Genomic DNA, 17,555 nt, shown 5'->3' with positions numbered 1-17,555 from the left:
TGTCAATTTATATTTGAAAAGTAGTGTAAAATGATAAAACATTGATACTCTTGGCTCAATCTTTAGCAGTTATGGTATTTCTCAAGTTATTGAAGTGAGATTCAAGATGTAGCCAATAAAGAGAGTTATGAATTGAGACTTTTTTCTTCTATTCCTTTGAATGTTTTCTTTAGTAACTAATCTCCATTGTTTGATCAGGAAAACGTGTGTTTAGCAGTGAATCTAATTAAAGGAGACAACAATGACAGGGCAGCAAAGACTAACAACTCATTTTGGTAGTAGCTGAGAGCGCTCTTTTTTTTTAACCTTTCTCTCTGAACTCTTCTATTCCCTGAAAGGATCGGTGCACTTCAACTTAAATTATTCAGCCTGACTTTTCTATACAGTGGATTAAACCAGTCAGTTAAAAGGCAAAGAAGTTAATCCCTTGTACCATGCTGTCATCTGAGAACAAGGACAATGGAAAAAGTACTTTGTAGCAGGTAGAAATCTGGAGCCTCTAGCTGAAATAATGTCATCATTCTCAGGAGAGAACAGAGTTGCTCTTTGAGACAAGGAGGGCTCTCAAACCCAGCTAACAGGTGTTGGTAAGATGTTCACTAGTGCTGCTTCACCTCCTCTATCTCCCCTCAGCATCCCTCACCATGGCATCCCACAGCAGTGCCCGAGCGAGGAGGACACCCCTCCATCTGCCCCCCTTGCTCCACAGCTGGCCTTTGGCCTCCAGCCACTGTGCTTCCCTGCCAGAAGCCAACCCCACCAGGGCTTGGCCGAGCACATGTGTGAACCAGTGGTAACTAAAGGCTCATGACCCTTCCCATAAGGATCTCTTAACGTCTTCTGATTGTCAGAAATGGGACAAATCTGGAGAACTTACCCTGGCTGGTACACCAGGGGACACTTACAGGGATAGGCATGGGAGGGAGAAGGGGCTAGGGAAGCTTCTGGGTATGAGTTCATTACTCAAAGGGAAAAACACTGCGGTAGCTTTGAGTATAACTGTTCTGATTTTGCAGCTCTGCTTTTCACCTTTTGGTGCTTTCCCAGAATTACCTGTTTCAGGCACACAAGGTTTATGCTGAGGAGCCTCCATCCCTGTGAACCACCACAGCTGCTTCAGTGGCATAGAGGAGATACGGCCTACAGAGAGAACTTTGTAGCATTTCCTTGCTCTTATAATGCTATCCTGTATTTTGACCTATAGCAATACCTGAAATCCAGTCCAGTGGCTTCTGCCAATATTAAAGAAGTTCACTTTTGCCCTTGGCAATGTCCTTGGTGAACTCAGACCAAAGGGCTTGGACAGGTTTTTTTTCTCTCTTCTAGTTCTTATTCCTTGTACCAAAAAACTGCTGTAAGCTTTGAGGACCTCCTCCAGCCCAGCACTTCTCAGAAGCTATGGAACACAGGGATTGAGCACAGCACCAGTAATGACTGCCAGTTGTTCTCTGCTGATGCCACAGCACTGTGACAGAGATCTGTGGAGAAGGCAGTGCCTGAGGAGTGAGTCTGGTTTCTAATAGGAGCCCAGTTGTGAGACTACTTTCCAGCTTCTCCTTTTGCACAGAGTATCTCTGCAGTGCAGTCAGCTGCCTGGCTTAAAATCTCCTTGTTTTGTTTGGCCCAAGCTCTTAGTTCAATGGGTGAACTTTATAACACAGAAGAACAAAATACATACACATATATATATACACATATACATATATATATATATACACATATACATATATATATATAGAGGTCCTTCTTGACATCAATTTCTGTTTCATTTACAGGATTCTGCAGGTTTAATGCAACTGATCTCAGTGGAATTGTGTCCCTGCTTTCCAAATTGCCAAATCCTCCTCCATTTATAAACCCCTCACCAGAAGTCTTTTCAATACTTAGCATATGTATTAAAGCAGAAGAAAGAAAAAAATAGGAAATGCCAGAACTTAATGTTTGATGCATAGCAACTTCTTATTCATGAAGTGCCCTTTCTTGTCATTTCTGAAGCTGAAGCTGAAGCAATCATGCAATAGACACAGTAGAGCTGATCCTGATAAGACAGCTTAGTAAAGATCTTGGTGAAGATCCTGATCCTGGTAAAGGGCTTCAAAACTTTTTCTTTTCTAATGTTACCTCACCCACTCTAAGTACCTGTCTATAAGTTCGTATTCAGCTTTTTGTGATGACACTAAATGTGCAGTTGGCCATGTCAGTAAGATAGAGAAACAAACACTGACTTCTATCACTGACCAGCCAAGTTCGCAGAACCCTTTCAGACTTAAATGATCCACTCACTCAAGGTCTCTAGGATTGGGTACTCATGACCAAAATTATGAACGGAACTGTGTTGTGGAACACAGTTTAAGTCGCGTCCACCTGCATCTCACCTTAACAACAGCAGCTTCACAAATGCTGTGCTCCTGTGGGTATGGCTCCCACCAGGCTAAACCCACTGCCTCTTCTCTGACCCAGTGCATTCCATGCCAACTGATTTCGCAGCCTGAAAGCATTTTGAAAGCCATTAAAAGAAGAACTTGAACATTAAAATGACTTAATGGGCTTTGAGTCATTGTCTTTCATTAGAAGATGGAGGGAAAGGGCCAGAGAGGTGAAAAAAAGGATTACTTCTTTTATGGGAGGGTCCAAGCTACTGTAACAGTGACATATAATGGCATCCAACTTGAAAGCAGTCAATGGGCTTGGGAAAATGAGCCTGCCTGGTTAGTGCATTATCCATCAGCACGGGTAAGTAACAGTCCCCATGCTCATTCTCAGCCTCTTGCTGTGGGAACAGATCTTGCTCCTGTTCCTTTTCTCTTGCTGGTCCTGAGGTGCCTGTGTTTGTGTTCTCAGAGCCTGCCTGAGAAGGGATGGGGATTGTTATGAGAAAATCAGTCACACAGCACAATGGGTAATTCTGTGCATATTTTAACTCAGCAATTAGCATCCTTAGTGAGACCAAACTACCTGCAGAAAGGACCAAATCAGAGCTATGGATGTGAGGTGTCCCTGGACTAAACCTGGGGTGATGGCACCTGTATTCAGCATTCCCATTTTCATTTCTGTCAGAAATGGTACAAGAGAAGATTTGAAGCTCTCTGTATAAAGTCAGTAGCTCCAGAAAACTGAAATCTATGCAGAAACTTATGGGAAACTATGAGAAAAGACCTCTACAAATTTAGGTAAGTGGTGAAAGCCAAGAAGTTCTAGAAAGCAAGGAAGATGTCAAGAGATGTGCTGTTGGGCTTGGGTGCCTTTGATACCCTAAGACAAGGTGTCAAAATGGCTGAGAAATGAGGGAAACCAGATCACCACCTGTCCCTGTGTGGAGTCAGGTAGTTGAGCGATGTAGTTGTGGTCTCTGATGTGTAGTAGCTCTTCAGCTTTTATTTTCAGTAGAGCAAGATCTAGGAGAACAAGCCTTAGAAGCAGCTGGTCTCAGTAGTTTTCCCTCTGCACAGCAGGAGAGTGTTTCCCAGTAGTGCTTCTACCCTGTGCTCTTTCTGGGTCTGTTCAATAACAGAGATCTGCTTTAAAAATCTGCAGGCTGCCACCTAAAAACTATCACGCTGATCTTACTGATAGGAACAAAAGGAAAAGACTAAGGAACGAGTGTGAGACAGAATCCTCCATGCTGTACTAGCTGTTTTACAGAGAACTTGAGCTAAGCCTTCTTAAGCCCTTGACATTGCTGCATTGCTGCAGTCTCATAGCTGTAATTTTCACAAGCCCCTTTGCTGAGGAAATACAGGCAGTTCGAACAGAAACACCTTCTTGGTCTCCTGGGGATCCAAGGGTCACGGGCCAGGACATGAGAGGAGACAGATTATGCACTGCTTTCTGCATTAGAGCACCTATGTCTCCAAGGCATTAGGGCTGAGCTGCACTTCCAGGACATTAAACAACGGAGCTTTATGAAGACTTAGCCAGCAATATACTGAGGAGTGCATTAACTCACTCTCATATTTTAAAGGAAGGAGAAAAATGAAAACTTGTCTAACAGGGAGAAAGACCTTCAGAGGTCAAAACAGAATTCTTTCCAAAATGAAGCATTTAATGAAGTAGCTTTCCAAGAACACATAATCCTCTTCAATGACAATATTAATGAAACTCTGTGCTGTAGGATACAGGAAATGATAAATTGCCCAGAGGTATGAAAGTAGTATCATCAAACTGTCAAAATGTGCACTGATAATTACGGGGATCTGGACTCGGAGGCTTTTGATTCACACTGGTTATGTAGCCCTGATTAAGGAATTTTGCCTACTGTTGCCCCAGTGGTTTCCTGACTCTCTGCTTTCTCTCACAAATGGGAGCAATAACAAAAGTATCGAGGTGTTATATCCTAAGATTTTGAAAGAGGAAAAGAAGCATAAAATCTCTTGGACCTAAAAATAGAGCAGTGTCAACATTATTCCATGCGGGTACCCATAAAGTGAAATAATTTTGTTATATTGTAATGCTACACAGTCAGACACACAATTCAGTTAATTAGTTTTATGATACAATAAGTATTATTGCCATCTGTAACTGGAAGTTTACAAAAGGAGACAAAAATAATAAATAACTAGTAACTAATAACTAATAAATATTGGCAATTATTAAGGTTAAGAGATTTGAGGCTTTCCTAAAAAAAAAAAGGATCATTTCCCCATCCAGCTGGAGATGGGAAAGTATAGTTACTTGGGAAAGAATAATTACTTGTAATTATTCACATTATTATGCACTTTCACATAGAATTAGTGTAAAAAAAGAGAAATATTCTTCCTGCAACATAGTTTTTAAAGACCACAGTTAGAAACTTGATAGAAATTAAGAGCCCTTAAGAATAATGCTGAGAACAAGCAGGCTAAATCTTCAGAGGCTTCCCTGCATGTAGATAGATGAAAAATTTTCACAAAACAAATCCAGATACACAGCACTCCACCTCCTTGCTCCATCCACACTATGTTTGGTCCCAGAAATCACAGAGCCAGCTTGTGTTGTATAGGGGTTCTGCTGGGACTGTGCAGTCTCAGACTTGAGGAAGGGCAGGAAGGTGCACAGTTAGCATCTCTTACTGGCTGCAAAGTAAAAGGAAACAGCTAAGGCAGCCAACAAAAAATGATATGAATTGAACTAAGACTGCAGTGTCAAACTAATTTAGGAGAGAGGAGAGGGGAGGGCAGGTTTATTTGTAAGTCTGACATTGTTCAAAACTTATATTTCCATTTATCCTGCCTTTCACAGCACTTCTCAAGGCCAAAAATGCTGTAACCATCCTGGAAGGATCAAGTGTACAGAGGGATACTTTTAACACCATATCCTCCAAACCATCTCCCTCATATTTCAGGGCTATGTACCTTTAAGAGTCAACACAGTTACTTCCAGACAGCTATGGAAAATAAAGTAAAACAAATGCAACAAAGACTCCACAGCCACATTCAAAACATTCAGTTAATTAAGGCACTGGATCACTTACAAGTAAGTATCTGGTCTGTCAAAGCAACCCTAGTCTAAGGCCCCCATGTATCACAGCAAATCACACTGCTGAATGATTTCAAGTTACTAAGGGGACTCCTTTAACTCTCAGCTGCTGGTTAAATAATCCTTGGGTGACTGCAGCAGATGTGTGTGCCCACAGGTAGCCAGGGAAGTTGTTCTGTATAGGCTAGATGAGTTATGGGCCACAGTCAAAACAAGCAGGAGTGTGACACTCAAGCTCAGCAAATGGGGGCCAGAAACTGGTACATGCCTAAAGGATGCACCTTCCAAAGCCAGGGTGTGTGAGTGAGTGAGAACATGGCTGAGGAACCCAGCTTTTCTGCTGGCTAGGCAGTTTGAGCTAATCCTGTTTTTAAACTTTAAATCTTAATCCAAGTTAGGCTGAATCAGAAGAGAAAAAGAAGAGGAAAAAAACCCAAATGCAAAGCACAAAGTCTATCAAATAGAGAAGTAAAATTCCACAAAAATGACTTGTATTATTGCTCTACCCCAGTGAAGATAATTTCATCCAGGATGCTCTTCTTCTGTTTGCCTAACTAGTAATTCAGCAGATGGTGTTCTAAACTATATTCTTCCACAGAGGAATGAGGTACAGAAGCTCCATTACCACCCAGATGATGGGAACTGCATAAGGAAATCAGAAACTAAACAAATAAATCAAAATCAAACAAACATTTCTTAAGTGGATAAGTAGGACATGCTGCTAGCAGGACAGAATACAATAAGGAAATTAGCTTAGCTGATTTTGGCTGCAAATTGTGAAGTGTTCATAAGGGGGAGAAATAAGTAAACACTTTTAGATTGCTGTTTGGGACAAATGTTTATAGATTTTTACCTCAGAATTCCAGTGAAGATAAAAACAGGGTATGGTTGGCTTAAGTAACATGGAGAAAGTCTCAGTGATCTTGATGATAATGAAGATGGAATAAAGATAGTGCACAAATGAGTGGTGGTAGTGTCTGAAGTGCTCCTGCTTTGCTGAGGCATTCAGCTTTTAATCCTACTTTGTTAATGCCAGAAGATGAAAAAAAGGCTAATGTTACAGTATCTACATTCCAGTAATGTCTGTCTGAGTATGTAAATATTATGAAGGATTTTCCTTCATTTATTAGCAATTACTTTTAAATTGGCAGCTATCAGTGATACTGGCTTTACCTTTTGGAAAACAGGATGGAATAAACATCTCCTGTTCAAAAAAAAATAGATGCACATCAGCCTGGGAAAAAAAATAAGGCTTGTGAATTGTATTAAATTATGATTATTTCCTTCATGATGGGTGCTCTGATGCTGGGTAAATAATTTAGAAAAATCTAGGTGCAGTCTCCAACACGGGAATGTTGTAAATTGAAAACATTATGGCTGCTCTTCTAATTCTAACACAGGTATTTAAACAAAAGGAAACTCAATAAAATTCCTGTTATGAAAACATGATTTACTAAAAGACACAGGATTCTAAATACACTATAAACAATGAGGCAAGAAGTACACTGTTATACTGTTAATGCTTGTTTTAAGCTTTCCTCTGCTAAAGCTTGACCTTTTATCTATTTTTGGGGGTTGTATTATTGATGAAACATTACGTTGTTGCTATACCAGTGAAAATAATTGAATTTGATTTACAGAACTATTTATTCTTATCTACTTACGTTGTTGAAACATAAGATTTTATTTTAATTAAAGTTATACTAGAATCAAAGCTGCTTAGAGCCTTTGGAAATGAAATGAACAGTTATAAGAGCTAGAACTCAGTAGTTTTTCGAACTCTTTTGGTAGTAATAGTTCATGTATTGTAGCAACAGGGATTGTTATGCAGTACAAGCTGTTTCTCTCTGCAGATCCTAAGCAAAGTTCAGGAAATGTCACACAGTATTTAACATCTTCATGGAAGTTCTCTGCATTGGGACTTCGCTGCCTCATGCCAAGTTCATGGACTCCCTCTCCCCCAGCAAATTTACAGGTGGACTCTAGTTTTGTAAAGGCCTTGATGAATATCGAAGTGGTCAGTGCAAGCACATTTTCAAATCAGGGGTCTAGGCAGGTTTTAGAAATATCATGGAAATTATTACTGCTCATCTGAATTTTGGATAATTAGAAGCTGAGGAACCAGGATTTGCTTTTACCTTTCCTATGTGGTATGATGACAAGTTCAAGACAGATGCCATGATGGGAAAATGAGCATGCATCAATACTATTCCACATTCACTAAAACTTATAATGGCTGATGTAGGATAAAACAAGAGACCAAAAAGAAAGACTTTGTGTAATTATTGTAAGAATAGTGTAATAAAAACCTTGCTCCCCAAAGTTTAAATTGTTTCAACGATGTGTATCAGACATATCTGGTTATTATACAAAGCAAAAAAACCACTAAGTTACCAACTTTACACAAAGTCAAATATCTGGAAGGGGATCTTTTAAAAAAAAACTTTATTTGAGAAAGGAAGAGACTTATATCAGAAGGCAAAAAAAGGGAACATACAAACAGAATATATTTACAACACAAAACAAGAGATCACCTCTAAGGGTGTAAATTATAATAAATACAGTAGATTTAAAATGTAAGAGACAATAATCAATTAGAAATGTGGTTGTTTAAACCCAGTTTTCCTTTTCACTGGTTCCAGGTAGTTTCTCTTATTTTAATTTTATCCAAATTTGAAAGATTCCGAAATGAAAGTATACTAATGTATTGGGGTTTCTCACCTGAATGACATTATAAAAATATCTTTTGTCTTCTCTGAATACATGTCTTTGAAATGATATTGTACAAAATTCTTCTCAACTGCAGATTTTTCCACAAATGTATTTTAAAAGATGCACTATCCCTCTTTGATGAGGCTAAAGTCAGATTTGAAAGAAAATCAAAAATATACAGAATGGGAAACACATGTAATTTCATTTTTATAGCCTTCACTTTTTGAATGTATATGTAATTTTTTTCATCCAGGATGGAGAAAAAATTCTGTTCAAATATGAAGCACACATTAAAATCACCTGTGTTTTTCTCAATTAAATCTTTTTCTGTCTATTGAGGCCTTTCATGTTAAGAGCAGCTATTTAATCATTCTTTTTTAGACCTTCTAGGAAAACGGATAATGTATCTTTAGAAGTTGCAAAATTTTAGGAGAGATTGAATAGTATTAGAACATAATGTAAACAACACATGCTAATAACATATTTTAGAACAATTTCTACATTTGGCAAAACAACTATCTCTTTTGAAACCGGATACTGCACCTTAAAATACCTCAGCTTTAGAAATATAAATATTTTTAATAGAAAAAAAACCTGACAAGGAGTCCAGGTCAGTTTGGGATTATCCATATTAAAGGGGATCTTAATACAATGAATCTTTAACTAGCTTAACAAAAGTAAACCTATAAAACAAGGTAAACATATCAAAAGGGAATATGAAGGAAATGTTTCACTGGAAAGCTTCCTTAACAATTTCCCTACTCGCTTTGTTATTTTCTTTGACAATAAATCAATTCATAGAGTGCCTTTAAAAACAGAGGGAGCGCTGCCCCGTCCCCCCTGCCCCGCATTCCTCAGCACATGAATCACTTGGGCTTCCTGTTTCCATAAGGCATTTCCTGCCCCCCCTCCCAAAATCACTTTTCTGCAAGAGAACAGCAGGGACCTGACAAAGTATCGACTTAAATAAACAGGGCCTTGCACTGCACCCAGCCTTGTTCTGCCGCCTGTAAGGGATGGACCGGGATGCAGCTCACGGGCTGCACACACGGCTGCGCCTTTCAGCTCTGGCTGAAGCACCCAGGCAAGCTGAACCTGCCTTTTGTCAAGGTGGCATTCCATGCACAGTCGTTATTTTAGGATTTGTCCATGAGACTCCATGGTAAAGGTTATGTGATATTGTACAATTAGTCTTCATTGAAAAAAAACCAAGCAAGTGATTGGATATCAGATAACAATAACAGTTCTGTGCTTTTCGTGCAATGTCCTAGTAACTGACTGGAACCTAACGCTGCATTTTGCTTCTCACCAGTACTTGCATCTGCTGCATTTAAGGATGTCTCTGTGGACATTGTCATCAAATAAGACAGAATGAAATATTAACCAAGCAGTGCAAAAAAGAAAACAATGCAATTTTAAAACAGTGCCTTGCCTTGCCTCTTTATATCACCTTGTACTTTTCTCTAAATTAAACTTTATACACCAGTCTGGGACCACTAAGATAGCAGTCAGTACCTGTCTACTGGGGAAAAAAATACCCTAACATTAACAGTGTTCAAGACTACAGTATGATACAATATATACAGACAGCTGAAAGCAGAAGTCAGAGGATTCAAAATCAGAAAAATGTTTCATCAATCAGGTCTGGAAACTAATTCCATCAACTGCTGATCTCAACAGGCTAGGTGATACGAGTTCTCTTTCACTAGAACTAAGCGATGTAAGGTATTTTTGGGCTAACACAACATCTATCAGCTATTATGCAAAGATTTATGTAGAATAATTGACTGCAACAGATATTTTCTCAATTAGTGGCCATAAGGATGAGCTTCACTATGTTTTCAAGTGTACATACAACACTACTCCATTTGTTAAATTCTTTGAATGGTCAATAAGGATTTCCTACCTCAATGAACCAAAACACAGTTGCTTATCAAAGCCTAGAAAAGGCATGTCATGTTCAGATAATAACCTTAATTACAAATCCTGGAGCTAAATCTTTGCCTATTACCTGTTGCATAAAAGCAGCTTGCTCCCCAGATTCCATTTGCTGGGTTTGAACATCCTCATCACTGTCCAGTGGCTCCTCTTTGACTTTCACAGCCCCCACCTGCAGTCCTATTCTGTCATCCACACCAGCACTGCTGCTCTCAGCCCTAACGCTGGCATCGCTGGCGGGAGCTTGCTCTTCCTGCATCGAGTGATCTCCATGAAGCTCTTCTTCAGATTCCTCCAGGTGACTGCCAGGCTGCTTGAGCTGCTCAATGGACTTAGAAAGCATCTGGAAAGAGAAGAGGGGAACAAGTACTGACTCCTTTCATTGATGCCAAACACCAAGTACAAGATCTGCATGGATGAAACCAAAGTGTCTACAGCAAACCCATGTAGCCATGCGCCATCAAAACACTGATGTACAAGGGAAAAAGAACAAAAGTCCCTAAGCAAAAGGCCACTTTTTATTCTGCAGTAGAAAATACCATATACGTATATAGGGTGCTATAAAATAACAGTAAACTAAAAATAAGGCAGGATAATGAAAAACATGACACAGCTGTTAGACTGTTACAGCTGGTAAACAAGAGACATTAGTCTTCCTTCATCCTCTTCAAACATGAATGCAGAAATGCCATCTTACAGTTAATTTTCCACAACACAAAATAATAAAGGAACAGTAAGATATAAGCAAACTATTAAGCTATAATATTTTGTTATAAGCAAATAAGAGAATTTTCACAAAAACATCTCTATCAATTAAAGCATGAAGGCACTGAAAGCCAACAAAGGAGAAGTGACAAAGAACTGATGTCAGTCCCCTATCCTTTGGCACAAGGATACTACAAGCTTGTCTGTCTATGACTGGAAGGACTACAGCCTTTGTGGTGCATTTTACAGGTATCCCAGTTCCAGCAAAGATGATCTAATAACACAGCTACCCAGGCAACTCCAGTTCTAGCCCAGTAACTGCTGTTGTAAAGCTCTGCAGAGGTGCCGGATGCCTGAGCGTTGCAATCATGTGCAGTTTGTGTTTTGCTATTTCAGATGAAGCCAATGCATTCCAAAATACTCCAAACATAGTCCAAAAACCTAACCTGAAAAAATTCCCCATTTTGTTAAAAGAGGCACGAATCAGACATGTGAGTAAGAAGTTGCAGGGTCAAGTGAGTAACTATCATTTATCCAACTGGCCTGCTTGATTTCAAGTAAATACTGTTTTGTATCATCTAAGTCAAATATCCTGAGAGGGGAAAAACACCTTTTACCATTACTCTTACGTACTCTCCTCTTCCCAGATCCCTCCCCTCAACCATCAATCATGTCTTTCAAACTGAGTTTTAGCTAGTGTTATGTACTCAGTTACCGAGTATATGGATGGCTTCAGGATGTCTGTTTTTGTCACAAACCATGGACCATCCAGTTTCATTCAGCCTGCTAATGCATACAGAAAAATGCCGGGTTGTCATGTAAACTGTGATCAAGAAGCTGCAGCTGGATTTAGAAAATCCTATGAAGTCAACGAGCAGAGTTGCAAGACAAATTTATACAGTTCCAGTTGATACTTTGATGCATATGCCTCACATCAGTGGAGAAACAAATTCCTCAGAGGAAGACTGTCTGGCTATTCTCACAGCAAACCTTCATTTTTGAGGTGTAATGGGAGTTTAATGGCTTACTAAAAAGAAACAAATAAAAAAATCCCTCTTCATTACTGTAGTAACTGCAAATCACAACATGAGTATCCTGTATGCTGCAGGTGGCATGCCCTAAACTGGGCAATCCTTACTACTTCAAATAATGTGGAGAGTCTCCTTTTATTACGCAGCATCAGAAAAATTTCTCAGATCAAACCTATAAATCTTTTCCAGTTGTTTCTCAGGGGGATGACACTGACCAAGAAGTACTACAGCTAACTGCATGTAATCAGCTCAGGTACACTCCTTTCACTTATTATTCTCCTTATTACTAATTAGTTAACCCTTTGTGGGGAGCCTTCTCCGCTCCTCAAGCAGGAAGAGAAAAGCAGGTAAGGCCGCATGGCTGGCTGCTAGTGAGCAAATACAAGCTGAAACATCTGAGGCTGATCCATCTGTAAACCATTCCCTGTGCCAGTTACTTGACACCAGGTGGGTTTTCTGGAGGGGAAGCCAAGAGAAAATGAGTGCATGCCTACAGCAAGGTTTAGACACATATTTAGCTCATTACTGCTCTCCTTTCTTTTATGCTTTTTCACTTTTATGTCCGGCTCTGTCTTCTTTACACTGCTGTATGGGTACAGATCTGCTGCTGAGCTTTCTGAGGCAACACGTGATGGACTGCAGTATAGCATCTATACATGGATCACCTTCAAACACTTCTTGCATGCAATCAGTGGAGAGAACAACCACATGTAAGGCGGCTGCAGAGGCTCAGAGTGGTATTTGTGTGCATTTCAACTTTCAGTGTTCCTGTTTTGGAGCTGGCTCCCATGCTGTGGAACTCAGTAGGTGATTTGCTCCAGATTTCAGCAACAGGAGGAGATAAGCAAATTAAATTTTCTAAAACTCTGTAAAATGAAAGTCTTTATATATTTGCTCAATAGACTTTACAAAGTGTATTTATTTTATCTTCTTTACTGCAAAGTTTTATTAAAAACACCCTTTCCACTGTGACTTTAACTAAGCCTCAGGCAAGGGGCTATGAGGCACTACAGTCATGTCCTCTCATACGATGCAGCATGATCAAACTGCATGGATGGAATGGGGGGGACATGACCCAAAACCTGAAAATCCCTTCTGCTGCTCAGACTGCTAAGCCACAGCTAACTGTTTTCTCTGTATCACCACAATGCTTTCATATATGTTGAAGTTTTTTTTAAGGACAGTTTGGCCCCAACCTATTCCAGTAATTATAGTAATATCATTACTGGGCAGTTCTCCTAAGTCAGAAACATCTAATTTTAAATTGTATCTCCTGGTAGTAGAACTGTATCTGGAGAGATGTGCAGATAGCAGTTTAGAGCCAGTATTTCCATCTTCTCTATGTAAAGATGGATTACACAGCAGAAAGCGTTCTGAATGAAACACTGCTCAAGTCTTTTCATTGCACAGCTGGATACTTCTGCTTACGCTTAATGTTCAAACCTTCCAATTTAAACCCCCATTTACCATTTTTTTTCCTGAATTTATCTGTAGGTTACATGCAGGACTTTCTCCTAATTTTAATGCATCTTTTTTTATTTTGAAAAAGTGATTGCTTAATCTGAGGTTTAGTAGGACAATGTTTAAAAACAATAACAAGCCCATAGTTTATTACCCTAATAAATTAAGGGTTGCACATATTGGTTATATTTAACCTGTATACTTTACTGCTATCACCTATTCCAATTTAAGTGGTCACTAAAAAACTGCCTTCATGCTAACATAACCTATATTTTTTTTGCTTTTATTTTCAGGAAATTAAGATATAAGGGATATGCATGAGTCAAAGTAAAGAGTGTCAGCAAGAGAGGAAGTATTTACAGATATCACCTCCATTGTATAATTGCAAGAGTCCAATCAAAAAAAAAGACATCAAACATATCCTAACCTGCTTGGAAAAATGGATGATTAAATAATCTGGACACTGCAACTGACCATTTTATAAGTCCTTCAGATGCAGCCCCTATCTTTTTAAATACAAAACCACAAAGTCCTGCAACAGCCAATCAATATGCTTCCATCCTTAATTAATTGTTCATTTTAAATACATGGCAGTCACTTCTAAGAATTCATGTATGTTCTTACAGAACACTTTTTCCCCTTCTCCCCTATGGCAGTAAGATTACTTTACCAGCTCTGTGTGTTGTGTGTACATTGTTAGCTGCATTGAAAACAATGTGGTGCCTGCTTCCTGTTGTCTCTGTTACTCACATAGTACAATATTTCTAAGGGATGTATTTGTCTTTCAAAATCATTCTCCCGCATTACGGCTTAAACATTAGTTCTCAACAAAGGAGAAAATGCTCTGGGCATTTCCCAGTTCCAAACAGGCATCAGTTCCTTTAGTTTTGTCCAAATAATCACCTGCTATAAGCAATATTTGAAAGAATATCTCTCATCTACAGAAGATGCTAGTCAGATTTGTAAGCTGCAAAACCAAAACTTCAGTGTAATATGTTTAATGAAGATAGATTGATATACTGCTGCTGAACCTGATCTGGTCTTTAACATTCCATTAAATATCATTCAGAGAAGTGAATGATTAATTTAATCTGAATCTAATCAATATTTTAATATTCCTACTGACAATTGTTCTATTTTTTCATCAACATAAATTTCTGTATTATTTTCCATTTTTTTTATTAAGAGATATTGGTAAACTGAGAACACCATCCAAGTACTAATGAATATTAACTTCCTAAATATTTTTTTACATCACAGACTTGCCTGGTCACTGATTCCCTATCCAGAGATGCTTTAAACCAACTGACATCCTAGAATGAAAACTGAAATTCAGGTGTTTCTTATATAAGCCTTAACATTATCCATACACTTCCCATACTTTAGAGCACACTACCATTTGCCCCATTATTTTACCCTTTACTTCTCCAATACAGAGAATTTTACCATTGAAAACAAATTGCCAAAATGCTATGAATACATAACTTAAGAACACAAATAGGGTTCCTGCACTGATCAAATAAATCTTGGCCTCAGTGAAGACAGTGCTAGTTCAGCTTCAGTAGAGGCAGGCCTTATTCATAGATGGCAAAAATAACTTCTAAAGACAGATGGCTTTGTTCATGTACTCTTCACATTCTGATTTCTGAGATTTTCTTGAACACAGACTTCTGCTAGGGGCTTTGCATTTAGATTAGTTATATCAAAATCCTTTTTTTCTGCAAGTGGCTGGGTCAAAGCTATACACAATATAGATATATATATTATAATATCAAGATTTTAAGTTTTTTATTGTACTAGTGGTCTTCTGGTATCCAATTGCACTAATTTTAACTGGGGGTTTTGGACTTTGGTCTCCCTTTATTGAGCAGAATGAAGATCTGCAATGGTGATCAAAGGGCATATGAGGAAATAAGCTGTCATTTGGACAGAAGTATATTAAACCTGACAATGGCAAAGCCAGTCTTCCCTAAGACAAGCTGAGTTCAGGTTACTTCACATTCATTATTAATTCTGGGACAAGGGTTTTTACCTACTTTTGGAAGAGATGTCAACATTTGCAGAATGTTTTCAGAAGGTCAGTGTACTAGATCCCACAGGTATAAATGTCAGACTTCAGTGGAGACATATACCATTTCCCACATCAAAAGCTAGGCATCTGACAGCTGACCAGAAATAATCCATAGGGGATCTCCTCTTTGCTAGTAAGGACAGAGGCACACCTTTTGGCAATGATTTGCTTCTTTTCAAAATGTAAATGATCCAGGGGAATCCTTTACCTCTGACCTCTATTAGACTTTGCTTGTTATCACCCTCACTGGAGCACTGGCTTGCTCATGAAGTGTATTTTTTCCTCACAGAAAATAAATGTGGAGTTTTTTAAATACAAGATAAATACAAGAGCAATGAGGTGGGGAAAAACTGGTTCTCTTCCTGTTTTTATCGTTACACCTGTAAGTCAGCCAAAGAGATCTGACCAAAACCAGTTTTCAGGGAGTGCTGACACATGCCCTATCATCTTAACTCATGGCAAACATTCAAATTGTGGGTTCAGTTGAATACTAAAGACTTAAGTACTGAAGTCCTAATCATAAGGAATAAAATGTCAAGAGAAAGAGAAAACAAAAAAAGAAGATATTGATTTGCTCTAAGCTCTTGATCAACCAGCATTTCACAGTCTTGACAGCTTAAAAGAGTTCTGATTTTTATTACCAAAACTTTTAGGATCCTTGAGTATTCCTTATTAAAGGAAACTCTGCATTTTCCATGAATGAAAAGGCATTCTCTGCACCTCTGTGCAGATTTCATTATACAGCCTATGAACAGAAGAGTAAAGGAGAGAACAACAAAAAAAACAAGTTCATGTGTTTACTTGATACATGCCTCATCCTAAGAAATAAAATACTAGATTGCTTTCCTACCTGGTCTAGAATATCTACTGTTTAAAGTTTCGAATAACTATAACTCTGCTTTGCAGAGTTTGATTGTAAAGCTGTGCAAATTATGTAATGAAAAAGTAACTTCAACTGTGAACAGAGGCAAGTTTTAAGACCAATCAAAGTATATTCTACCATGCTAGCAGAGTTCAGAACCTTATGTAGTCACAGGTGTTCAATCTGAAATTTAGCTAAAAAGTTAAAGACTATAGCTTTAAATTCACTATTTAAAAGCTACTCCACCATTTGATCTTTTTTGATCTTTTTTAAACTCTCTTGTCTATTGGCTACCCTTTAATTTCAGTTTTTAAAAATCAAGTTCCTTAAGTACATAAGGAAGCCCCCTGGCTTTCTGTGTCCTTGCAGAGGACAGGTACATGGTTAGAGCTCTGGCATTTTTCAGTACTATTCCTCAAAATGGTTCTTCTGAGAATGGAGAAGAACCTAGATGCTGCAAACGGTAAGGTCTGAGAAATCCTCAGAAAACCCACTGCTTCTCTGGCTGCAACATGATCTCATTCCTCCTCAGGTATTTGCTGCTCTGAGGAGTTACTGTGCTCCTGAAGAAGGCTGCTGCTCTGGGCGTAGGAGTAAAGGAGATTGAGAAGCTCTTGGGGCAAAAGTAGGTTATGGGAGTTCAAGGCAGACAGAGGCCCTAGGATAGACTTAAATTTCCACTATCTGCATGTGTGTATAGCCTATACTGCACAGAATAAAAGCTAGGTTCACCAGTTTTGTCCCTTCATCAAAAAGAACCATGTGAGAATGAAGGTGTATTTCAAGTATGAGAGCGAATTATTCTCATTAGCATGTATTTTTGTTGCAGTTCTACTGAAAAAAAAAAGTTACTGAAACAAGCATTATCACAAACCAATTTTTTACTTCCTAATCCCATCTAGAAATATATGGTTATGTGCCTCAAGTTTAATTTTCACACTGGGGACAAATGTTCATATATGCCACAGCACATACCCCCAAATGCTATGGGAGAATTACATCAATAAGCATACTACCTAACAAAAACATGTCAGTGGGGTTCTTTGCTTTGTGAGGAATGCATGAACTGATGGGTTTGTAGTACAAAGAGTCAGTACTTTACCAGTTAAATATTCTTTTCAGACAATTGAGGGAAGGTGAAATATTTTCAAAACCTGAGGCTACAAGATATACATATGCCATCTTGATTAAACATATGGAATGCATACTCAAAGAAAAGCCAACTGGAGTCCTAGTTGAGTAATCAAAACACCCAAGCTGAGAGGGGTTAACATGCAAGGATCAGCTCTGAACTTTGAAGTTTTCTGGTCTTCATTTTTCC

The 17,555-nt window shown here is 38.7% G+C and overlaps 1 protein-coding gene across 4 annotated transcripts in view; it reads right to left on the bottom strand.

The window, feature by feature from the left end:
* The window catches only part of LOC138106408 (histone deacetylase 9), a 274,226-nt gene that overhangs the window by 175,420 nt on the left and 81,251 nt on the right, over positions 1–17,555 (bottom strand). For 3 of the 4 annotated variants that reach the window (XM_069006963.1, XM_069006964.1, XM_069006965.1), the window contains exon 11: positions 7,883–10,447. In XM_069006963.1, the coding sequence (XP_068863064.1) occupies positions 10,127–10,447 (321 nt within the window). In that variant the 3' untranslated portion in view covers positions 7,883–10,126. Of the gene's footprint in view, positions 1–7,882; positions 10,448–17,555 lie in introns of those variants that run through there. The other variant, XM_069006966.1, reaches the window with a different exon arrangement.

Source organism: Aphelocoma coerulescens, chromosome 2 (assembly GCF_041296385.1).
Source record: "Aphelocoma coerulescens isolate FSJ_1873_10779 chromosome 2, UR_Acoe_1.0, whole genome shotgun sequence".
NCBI lineage: Eukaryota > Metazoa > Chordata > Aves > Passeriformes > Corvidae > Aphelocoma > Aphelocoma coerulescens.
The sequence above is the reverse complement of the archived record's forward strand: the minus strand, read 5'-3'. Positions and strand labels throughout refer to the sequence as shown.